The sequence below is a fragment of the Schistosoma haematobium genome, assembly GCF_000699445.3.
Source record: "Schistosoma haematobium chromosome Unknown HiC_scaffold_240, whole genome shotgun sequence".
NCBI lineage: Eukaryota > Metazoa > Platyhelminthes > Trematoda > Strigeidida > Schistosomatidae > Schistosoma > Schistosoma haematobium.
Genome location: NW_026137060.1, coordinates 21,410 through 33,191, shown reverse-complemented (window position 1 = coordinate 33,191; position 11,782 = coordinate 21,410). Strand labels below are relative to the sequence as shown.

Genomic DNA, 11,782 nt, shown 5'->3' with positions numbered 1-11,782 from the left:
CACTACTATAAATATTATTATTAATACTACTAATAATCACACTACTATATATATATATATATATATATATATATATATATAATAACGAGTAGATAAGAGAATCCTATGGAACTTCGTTGACACTATCGTGTACTTGAGAAGATCGATAACATCACGCGGAATCCATACAATGGACTACGATACAAAGCCATGCATGGAGGACAGATGCATTGTAAGTGAGGACCGAAATCAGACAAGAAGCTACATGCTCTCCCCCTTCCCTCTTTCTTCTGGTGGTCGACTGGATTATGAAACCTCCACATCTGACGGGAAGCACGTAATAAAACGGACAGCTCAGAACCAAATAGACGATTTGAACTTTGTAGATGACCTAGCCCTTCTATTCCATACACAGAAACAAATGCGGATGAAAACAACTAGTGAAGCAGAAGCCTCTGCAGCAGTGAGCCCCAATCACACACAAAGGAAAAAGCAAAATCCTCAAATACCACACGGAGAACACAAACCCAGTCACACATGATGGACAAGCTCTGGAAGATGTATTTATTTATTTCTTATTTGAACATATAAATATTGGTAAAAAAGGGCGCAAATATATATGCGCCGCACAAAACAATGAGGATAGGAAGAAAAAAGAAGGTAAGGAGTGTAGAAGAAAAATGAAAAAAAGGAGCAATAACGACCAGATTAGTGTAAGGTAGTGTAATAATAATAGTTACGTACTTACTTACGCCTGTTACTCCTAATGGAGCATAGGCCGCAGACCAGCATTCTCCAACTCACTCTGTCCTGGGCCTTCTTTCCTAGTTCCATCCAATTCTTGTTCACTTTTCTCATGTCTATTTCCATTTCCTGGCGTAATGTGTTCTTTGGTCTTCCACTCCTCCTCTTTTGGCCTTAAGGATTCCATGTGAGGGCTTGTCTTGTGACGCAGTTGGGTGCCTTCCTCAATGTGTCTAGATCATCTAACTGCATCCTAGATGTCCACTGTATCCCGTGCCTCCCTTCAGATGTTGATATCTTCATGATCCAGTCGATAACCAGGAGCAAGAGAAAGGGTGAGAGTAAGCAACCTTGCCTGACACCGGTCTTTACTTCGAATGACTTTGTCAACTGTCCTCCATGCACGATTTTGCAGTTTAATCCATCATATTAATTCTGTATGATATTGACTATCTTCTGAGGCACGCCGTAGTGTCAAAGAAGCTTCCACCAACACTAAGCAGCTACCTAGATACACGAACATCTCGACTACTTCTATCTGCTCACCATCTAGGGTGAGTACATGAGTCTAATCCTGCCAGTCTTGTAGAAGAACTTTGCACTTAGAGGGTAGAAAAGCTCATACCGTACCTACAGATCACTGATTGCCAACTGATTAAGTGCGGACTGTATGCCTTGGGCATTATCGCACGGTAAACAAAATCGTCCGCATACTCAAGGTCGAGGAAGTCTTTTTCCAGGCAACAGATCCACACCACCATTACTTACATCCATCAGAGCTGTTTCCAGAATGTCATCGATGGCAAAGTTGAAGAGGAATGGTGAGATTGGGCAACCCTGCCTAACCCTACTCGAATGGAACAATGGAGAAAGGTGGTTGTATGCCTTAACTCTACCTGAGGTGTCTGTATATAGGGCCTTTAAGATGTTAATAAACTTCTCAGGCACAGCCATCTTCAATAAACAATCAGAGAGAACAGTCCTATCCAACGAATCGAAGGCAGCCCTGATGTCAAGAAACACCACGATTGTTAGTCTTTGATAAGTATGGCGGTGTTCTAACATTTGGCGGAGGGTGAAGATATGATCAATACATCCTCAACCAGAACTAAAACCAGCCTGCTCCTCAAGAGTCAATCTTTCTCGGGTTTCGAACAACCTACGAAGTATGACGGAAGTCAATAGCTTGGACGCAATCGGAAGTAAACTTATCCCCCGATAGTTGTTACAAGAACGACGTGAACCCTTTTTAAAGATAGGGACAACTATCGACTCATTCCATGACGTTGGTACACTCTCTAGTTCCCAAACCTTTGTAAACAACGTCGTTAATTCCTTAGTCAAAAAGTCACCACCATCTTTAAAAAGAGCCGGAGGTAAGTCATCTGGGCCAGGTGATTTGTAACGCTTCAAGAGTCGGAGTTCCTTGCGGACTTCCTCCTCATTTGGTGGATCAGTCGTCACCGGCCATGGAAGGCAGGACAGTTTGACTGATGTTGCCCGAGCAGCAGGCCAGTTGAACTGCTCTTCGAAAAGATTCTGCCCATCGTCCAAGACGTTGATGGACGTTGGTGATTGGCATCCCGTCATCCTCGCAGATTGTTTCCTCACACCAGACTTCTTGCTGCCAATGACTCGGATGAGTTGGAAGAGCTTCCGGTAATTACCAGATGCGGCTGATGTTTCCAGCTTATTAGCACGCTCCGACCACCAGGCTTCTCGGTACTTACGCAAACTTTGTTTAATTTCATTACGTAGCAGTCGTCGTTTGTGGTCAAACTCACGGTCACCCGGAGTAGAGCGACGGACTTCAATGAAGTTGTAAGGAGCCTGAAGAAACCCAGTGCTTATAAGCAGGACGTTTCGCGAAGCCGCAAGCGGCTTTACTCGCCATTTTCATGGTGTCATGCAATTGCAACCAATGCTCATCTATACTTTTCGGTGGAATAGTAGCTAGCCTAGAAGATAGCTCAAGTTCGATACTTACTTGCAACAGAAGTTGCAACCAACTTTCTGACATCAATCCGTTGGTGGCGGTCACTTCGTTGGCCACTGAAAAGTAAGGCAAGATTGGCGCAGACCAAGGCATGGTCAGGTGTCTAGATAGATACTCCAAAAAGGAGCGGCAGTCTTGTACACAACCACGCCAGCGGTAGCTAATCGCAATGTGATCAATCTGAGTCCAGGTTTGAGATGCAGAGGGAGGATGCCAGGTGGCACATCGGCGTTGACTGTGCCGAAAGTTAGTGCTAGCCAGAAACAGGTTGTGGTCTGTGCACAGTTGCAGTAGACGGTCCCCGTTATCTGACCTGCGACCAACTGAGTCCCCATCGGCCGCCTAAACGACTCTCTCCTGTGTCTAGACGCCCGACCTGAGCATTCAAGTCTCCGGCTAGTACTACAATATCTGTCGAACGCACTTTCTGGAGACAGAACAGATAACTGGTGGTAAAACTCATCCTTGATTGCATCCGGGCTGCAATCTGTCGGGGCATAGGCGGAGATGACGAAAAGAAATCGTTTCTCACGCCGATTTCTTCTCACTTTGATGGAACTCTCTAATCTAACAGCACATAACCGACTGTTAATGGGGATCCAATCGATTAGTGCTGCCTCAGCTCTAGCGCTTAGTGCGAAACCAACGCCAGCAAGACCTGACGAAGGTGCCACAGGCTCCCCGGATAAGCGCACGTAAAATAAGCTTTTCGAAGCGACAGATGAAAGCGAATTGGCAGTACTTCACCAGAGTCTTGAATATGGTCTCGGATGGACAGCAAACGTCGATAATACAACTTTCCAAAAAACATAGCCAGCCCTATCTGTTGTCCGACCTGTATAATTGTGCGAACATTGAAAGCAGCCAGTTTGAATGGTGCATGTAGTTTCAGAAAAACTGCTTCAGTATTCGTATTTGGTGATAGCATACAATTTTCAACCAAGCAGTGACTCGAGAACGTTTACATAGAACCGAGTTTCCGCCATAGGCGAGCTGCTGTATAAGTCGAAAAATAAGGATACATAAAGTGAGGATACAAAGAGAGTGAATAAACGACGTAGTAAATAATAATAATAATAATGTGAATTGTTTGACTGTTAATAGAAGCGTGAATAGAACTTTCAGTCTCGAAATGCCTTCACATGGCCATGCATATACAGCCTCTGCCGGGAAGTCCTAACCCCTGCCTTCTCGTGGTGGGGTTGTTGTTTACGAAATGAGAGGACGAAAAGCGAATGTCCGGCACTTTAGCCGGACCTAAAACCAATGGTGCACATGGGCTCCAGTATCCTGCGGGAACAAATGGCGTGTGAACCAATCGTTGATCACCGGATACCATGGGGACTGCATCTCCTCACGATGCTCCATTGCCTTGTAGATTAAACCTTTGGGTCAAAGGCTCTTGGTGTGGTCCCCTAAGAAAACTACTTGCTTTGGTCTGGGCACTTGGGCAGTATCACAGCCCACTTAAAATAAAAATGACGATGTTTACTGAAAATTCTATTCTGCAAGATGTGCAATCTTTCCAAGTACCTGGGAAGCATCATCGATGAACAAGGAGGTTCAGATGCAGAAGTAAAGACGAGGATTAGCAAAGCATGGGCGGCATCCCTTCAATTGAAGAACATATGGAACTCAAAGTAACTTTCAACCAATATAAAAGTCAGAATGTTCAATACCAACGTCAAGATAGTCTTACTGTACGGAGCTGAAACTTGGAGAACTACAACAGCCACCATCAAAGGAAGGTACAGAAGTATTTATAAATAGCTGTCTACGCGAGACACTCAACATCCACTGTCCGGATACCATCAGTAACAGCCTACTGTGGGAGCGAAGAAACCAGCTTCCAGCTTAACAAGAAATTAGGGAAAAGATGTTGAAAGTGGATAGGACATACACTGGAGAAATCACCACACTGCATCATGAGGCAAACACTAACTTGGAATCGTGAATGGGAACGGAAAAGAGGAGGCCAAAACACGCTACGTCAAGAATTGGAAGCAGACATGAAAAGGATAATTAGCAATTGGGAAGGATTGTCGAGGACAGAGTTGGATGGAGAATTGCGGTGGTTGGCCTATGCTCCTTGACGAGGGTTAACAGGCGTAAGTAATTAACTTATAGATATATATGCCAGAATTTTCGACTTTTGTCAATAATAGCCTTAGTTTGGAATATATCAAGGAATCCTAATACACCTTCCATTTATCTGTCGAAGAAAGTATACAAATTTATTAAGTCACACAACACTGATTATGAGAAGAAACATTTCATCCAGGCGTTTGTTTACCATATTAACTAATACTCATTCAGATTTATTTGTCGTAATCTTTAATGATTACAGTTTCCTTGAAAAGACATTCCAAGTAATGATGAAAGACGATCGTTCGTGAATTGTGTAACTGATTTTAATTATAATTTAGTTTCAAAACTGGTTGGAGTGAATAAAGACACATTTCACTGTGGTGCGCTACTGATGTAGACAGATATAAGTAGTATGTATCGTCAATCGAAAGTTAAATGACTGGAGACAGAAGGTTAAGAGGATCGAAGAAAATAGAACGAGAACAGAGGATGATTAGTGTGGAAACGAAGGAACAATCAAATCTAAGACGATTGGTTGACACTTTGAAATGAAGTATTTATTGTATAGTTCTTAGATTTTACTAATTCTGTATTCAAATACATTCAGTTATCCTTACTGTTGTTCTCATTCACTACATTCCCAACAAACAGCATTTAATGAAAACTCCTCAAAAGCTCCAGAAACACAACAGCATGTTCCAAGAAGCTAACAGAATGACAAGGTCACTCACGAACCTATAAAAATTCTTGCCTACGAGACTACAATCTGTAGACGAACCAATCAGACTTAGGATAACATGTCTTGGATTTCAGTACGAAATTCATTCAGCTAACTATCATTTTAGATTATGTCAGTTCGTGATGAAAACCCCAAATCACACTGGTTTCTAAACTTCATTTGTTCCTAGGTAGTAGGTGGACACTTTCAAGATCACTTTAGAGTCACTCAAAGATCATCCATAAATTATAGTCACCCTGAGAAATTTGACAGTGGTTAGAAAGTCATTATCAAGCGTTCGAGTACCAGACTTATCAGTTAAAAAGTTTTGATTGATATATTTGAAACGACAGGACATGTAGACGAATATACAGCTTAATGTTTATGGCTTACTCATCCCTGTTCGTATTTGGCCTATATTTTCTTCTGTGAGGAGAGTCTAAATCGACAATATGGACGATATTCATTCAGTAAATATAATGTAATAATAACGTTTTTAAGAACGCTTAGAACCCCTTCAATTTATTCGGAACTTCATGTACTTAACCAACCGGATCTATTCTGTTGAGGAAGCTATTGTTACCTGCTAATCGTATGTTAGCCATAGTATTATCCACTTAGCTATTGAGTCCAGATAACCACTAGCTTGTCCAATAGAGTAGTAACTAATTAGATAAAGAGATGATGTTTAAAACGAGCGATACTGGTTACGAGTTCTTGAGTGAACACCAACTTTGAAATGCAGACGCATTTAGCTGAAGAGTTCAAAGTAAGATGAAACGCGCATCTTAGATTCCACTGATAACCATCACCCATCTATGCTTAGAATAATTTGACATTTTCAGGCTATTATACTATACAGATAAGATAAATTTATTCTGTTTGGAATTTCTTATTATTACACACAAGATATTGTACAAATCTATGATATATATATACATATACTGAAGTGTATTATTTTTCAGCATCAAATTTATCATTCATTTCATCTGTTAAAATCTCTTCGTCTTCTTCAACTTTTTCAGCTTGTATATCATCATTGGTATCAACTGATGATAATCCAATAAGTGGACTCACTATTTCAGCTGTAACACTAGAACGCCAATAACCATTAGGATTAGAATAAGAGTTCAATTGACCAATAACACATAATCGATCACCTTTAGTTAAATGTTTAACTTTATCCACAAAGGATTGCTTGAAAACAAACACACTGTATTAAGTGGTGATTTTTGTTATTTAATAAAAGAAACAAAAGAAAATAAATGGATGAAACTTGAATAGATTTCAGATGGGATATTAACATTTATTTTAGCAAAAAAGTAGTAATTAGAATGATTCTACCATTGCTTATCTCCATGTTAAGGTGTAAAATTAAGCTAACATGGAAGAACTCTATGTTAAAAATTAAGGACAGTGAAAGAAACCCTAACAGTTCTTTAAGAAGCACGATATTCATGTCACATAGTTAACAACAGATTCATTAGAACAGTCAGCTAATTAGTTATGCGCACCTAAGAACCTGTTGTAGACAGGTTCAAGTATCAACGACATGTTAGTAATGCGGAGGATAGGCAACATAAATTCAGACATCGGAACGATAATTGGATTGGTATCACCAAATTTGATGGCTTGGACGTGTACCACAAATGTCATTCTGGCGAATTCCACAACGTGGGTTACTTGTGCATCGCGGAAGTGATTGGCAAAAGTGGAGAGGTGGTCATTTTATGTTAAAATGTTGTGGCATGAAGAAAAACTGTACAAGACTAGCATATGCCGGTCCTTCACAACAGCCTAATTGAGGCCTTAGAGATAGTGTAACACAGTTGCTTGAAACATTACAAGATATGACTCAGGATAAAAGTGAGTGGCGGTCCTTTTTTAATTTTCTCTTACTTGCCTTCAAAACAGTGAAACTTATTTGACTGAAAGTGTTTTCTGGTCGTATTTTTCTTAGCTGAACTGCTCCTCTTTTATTTTTCACTTTTATTCATTTATTTTCATCCTTCTTTTTGTTTTTACGATTATACTCACCTTCTTTTCTCTATTTCTTCACTCTCAATTTCTTATTGTGGCATACATATATTTTGGTGCCCGTTTGTGTCAGTATTTGTGTTTAAATAAATAAACAATTAGACTTACTTATGAAAAGCTAAGGTAGATGAATATCCATTCGTAGTCATATAATTATTTTTCGTTACTAATCCAATAGATGCATAAACATTTTTACCATTAGCGCTTTCGCCCAAATGTAAAAAAGTCACTTTACCTAACAGAACTACCTGCATGGAAATAAACAATAATAATTAGAAAATTACCTGATTTATATCATCTGATAATGTGTTAACTTGACGATATGATAATTTTCCAAGTGTTTTAAATAGTCTTGAAAACTTTTGAGATATGTTCATAGTATTATTCCAAATCATCTATAAATCAAAATTTTCTTTTGAAATTATCAGTTCGGTTAGAATAGATTATTGCAAGAGAATATATGAGTCACAAGTTGAAAGCTTAAATATCAAAACCACTAAAGACAATATTACTGGACTTTAAAATGTATGATTAATAATACAATAAATTGTCCTCAAATGTCATGGCACGGCCGAGAGTTGGGAGAGTCAGCTCTCTCTGTGTGTGTCTGGAAATGTTCTCACATGGCCACGTACATATAACCACTTCCAGGGAAGTCCTAACCACTGCCTTCTCGCGGCATTACTGTTGTTTACGAAATTGAGAGGACGAAAAGCGAATGTCCGGCACTTTAACCGCGTTGGTGAATATGGAGGATTCATCTAGGGGAGTTGGAAAACCCTCATTTCAAACCAATGGTACACATGGGTTCCACGATCCTGAAGGAGTAAATGGCATATTAACCAATCGTTGATCACCGTCTATCATGAGACTGCATCTCCTGACGTTGCTCCACTGCCTTATGGATCAAACATTTAGGTCAAAGACTCGGGTGGTAGCCTCCCAAGAAAACCACCTGCTTCGGTCTGGGTAGCCGAGCAGTATTTCAGCCCTCATGCAAATCGAATAATTTATGTGGCGTATATCTATTTGGTACCTCATTGTACTAATGTTCATGTGTTTAAATAAATAATCACAATAAGTTCACTTGTGTAGAGTTATTATCATTCTATTTATTTTAGATTGTTTATTCAATCAGCAGACTGAATAGATTTATATTTTACGAACTAGTGTTTTACAGTGAAAAGGGTTTTGAAATTCAGTTTACTTTTAAAATGTAGAGAAGTATCATGAATGACTGATAGATATTTAAAACACTGCTAAAGCAATTGTGACTTAAAGTGAAGAACTGAAAATTGTCTCTGAACGACTATAAAATTAAACGCAGGGAGATTTGTTACTTAACTTTGAACTTATCTAAAACAGTAATATAGATAAAGAAAGAAAATTACTGTTGACTATCGTTGAAAATCATCTTGAACTCTGACTATTGTATGAGTTGAGTTGAGATACTCGTGACTATTGAGTACATACAAGAAATAGGTCAACAAGACTTCTCTTTACAACCTATCTCAAGATCACGACAATATTTGTATTCATAGGGGAAACTGATTAAATAGATACTGAGGAGATTAAAATAACTTACATATTAAGATAGTCTGGCAACATATAAATTTTGCTATAAAAACAATATCAAAGATAATTCATTCGTGACCAGATGTAAGTAAAAGTCAGTAGATCTTTAACAGTTTACTCGAACTAAGGGGCTTGTGAATGTTCATATCTCATGAATAGAAATGCAAACAGGCAGAAACACCAATAAAAACAGTGTCTGCGGGATGACACAACACTTATTCTGTAAAGTTGCATTGGTGAGGCTGCTTCTCATGAGTTATATACATAAGAATAGTTTTAGCTTCATTTAGCTAATACATAACAAGTGCAATCTTGGTTCTGGATTTGTCAAGTGGCATGAACTGTGTTGAAGGTAAATAAGGGTAGATTATATTTTAATCGTGGAGTCCACATGTGTGTTCAAGTGTATTCAAATATTACTTCAAATAAATGAACCATAATAACCATGTTTTTAGATTATCCAGAATGTAAGGATATGTTTTAACCTTGTTTACTAATAAGGAATGCTTTAAAAAATCTACCATTTAGTATACTCTCGTTCAAAAAACAGCTTCAGGTGGAAATGAGCGGAATAAAAGTGAGATTAACTACGGAACAAATTAGCTAAGTAGACAGAATGTGTATGACTTTCTAACAGTAAGGCGACAAACAATTTTTACGCTAAGAACCAATAGTTGACAACGTGTGTTGTAAAAATAACACATCCTAATGGTGCAATTATAGTAGGGACGCTCGCAGCTTCACGACTTAAATGTTACAATCTGATCACATCCAGGGAACCTACCATAACAACCAAGTGAGGGATTTCTGACAATACTATTGTCACAAAAAATATTAAAACTTGAAGAACGTCAAAAGCCTTCTAGTTGAACAATGGTTGAACTCTGAAGTTAGATTTACATATTATATGTACTATACATCCATACAAGATACTTTGTCCATTGGATTAATAATATCCGCAACAACCCACCGTAGCAACGAACAAGCCAACTTTTAACTGAAGAGGAAATTAGGAAAATACGCTAGAGGTGAGTAGGAGATACACGGTGGGAATTATCAAACTGAATCACGAGGCAATCCCTAACCTGGAATCCTGAAGACAAAGGGTAAAAGGGTACCCAGAAACATGTTACGTCGGGAATTTGAGGCAGACATCAAAGAAATAAGTAACAGCTGGAAATAACAGGAAAAGAACTCAGGACAGAGTTGGTTGGTGAGTCCTGGTCGGCAGCCTATGATCCACTAAGGGTTACAGGCGCAAGCAAACAAGTATATCGCACATCGATATATCACCTGATTTTAATTTATAATGCTTTTAATTAAAGACAAATAACTCTAAAGGTATAATGTACAACAGAGTGTCAAGATATTTCGTGCTCGTCACTGACCAATATTTCTGTGAGTCAAGTTTGGATGGGTAATACAGCGAGAATACTACATTCCAAAGACTTTCTATCAGTGCCGAATGTGATCTGAAAGTAATACTAAGCTGGTTTAGATTGCAACTAATGCCTATCAACTGGTCATGATGTTTACATGCATAGTGGTTACGCTAATGTAAGGACATACAACACAGAAGCGTCAATGTCTTTAGTCATACTTAGTGACATTAGGTTTCGATCTAAGAACAGTAACACGCTGTTGTTTGATTGCAGTTAAAAAGTGTAGAACGCTAGGACATATATTGGCTAAGTGAAATACAAAAATTCACTGCAGTATTTCCATCCAGATTGATCTTGGACTGCAAGCCCAGATTTTAAAGGTATTTCCGCTATGTTGAACAAAATGGAGAAAACAGCTAACCAAGTGACTGAGAGAATCAAAGGTTTGCCGTACACACTAAGGTTTGATGTTTTTGACTTGCTGATTTTGTGTTACAGCAGATTGTTGTGATCTTGTTTTTACAAATTAGGTACGAAAGAATGGTATCGAACCTGACATTTTTACTTCTAAGTATGTTGAGAAGACTCCGAGGACATAGAAAGTGAGTTCGAAAGTCAAGAACCGATATTATCCCTATGATACACAGGTTTCCATATAGAATATTAACAGAGCCTATGCCAATCTACCAATTCCGAGATTACATTTTGGTGGACTTGGGTGAATCTTGTAATGAATTCTAGGTCTTGGAGAAATCTCGGAACTAAATCCTAAACCTATATATTACCGAACCCAAGCTGCCAATTTTGGAGAAAATTTGGCACATTTTGGGAAGCCGCTATAGTAAATTTTGGGAAATGGCACAAAAACCCCAAAATTTCCCCCAAAAGTTGGGAGCTCGGGAACCTTCTGTTATTTCCAGGAAAATTACCGGAAGCTAAGCAATTCCATCTCAAGTTTTGAAGCTTGTAACTACACTGAGAGGTGTAAATATCTTCAAATAACCTAGTTAATGAACAATTAGGAACGCATGGAAGCTTACCAATAAAAAGTTAACAAAAGCCACCAGCCTCATACAGAAAGCTGGCAGCGTATCCTCAATACATAGATTTCAAACTGGAATACAAAACCTTATTCCCAGAAGTAGCTACCTACATCATTTATCTCAGACGACAACAGGAGGGTGACAATGGTAAGACAGTAACGTGATTATCAAATTCTCGCCCTGTTGTACATTGTTAACTTTCACTACCTACACAGTAGGT

At 38.9% G+C, this 11,782-nt stretch overlaps 1 protein-coding gene across 2 annotated transcripts; it reads right to left on the bottom strand.

The window, feature by feature from the left end:
- Positions 1-4,772: 4,772 nt before the first annotated feature.
- Positions 4,773-11,780, bottom strand: MS3_00004725 (uncharacterized protein). Of its 2 annotated transcripts, XM_051212691.1 has the most exons (5): positions 11,673-11,780; positions 11,560-11,633; positions 7,847-7,957; positions 7,671-7,810; positions 4,773-6,738 (listed from the first exon to the last, which is right to left on the bottom strand). In XM_051212691.1, the coding sequence occupies exons 2-5, from the start codon at positions 11,590-11,592 to the stop codon at positions 6,480-6,482; spliced, it is 543 nt and encodes a 180-aa protein (XP_051064049.1). In that variant the 5' UTR covers positions 11,593-11,633; positions 11,673-11,780; the 3' UTR covers positions 4,773-6,479. The 2 variants fall into 2 exon arrangements, with proteins under 2 accessions (XP_051064049.1, XP_035590239.1); XM_035733913.2 differs by lacking the exon at positions 11,560-11,633.
- Between the last annotated feature and the right edge of the window lie 2 nt (positions 11,781-11,782).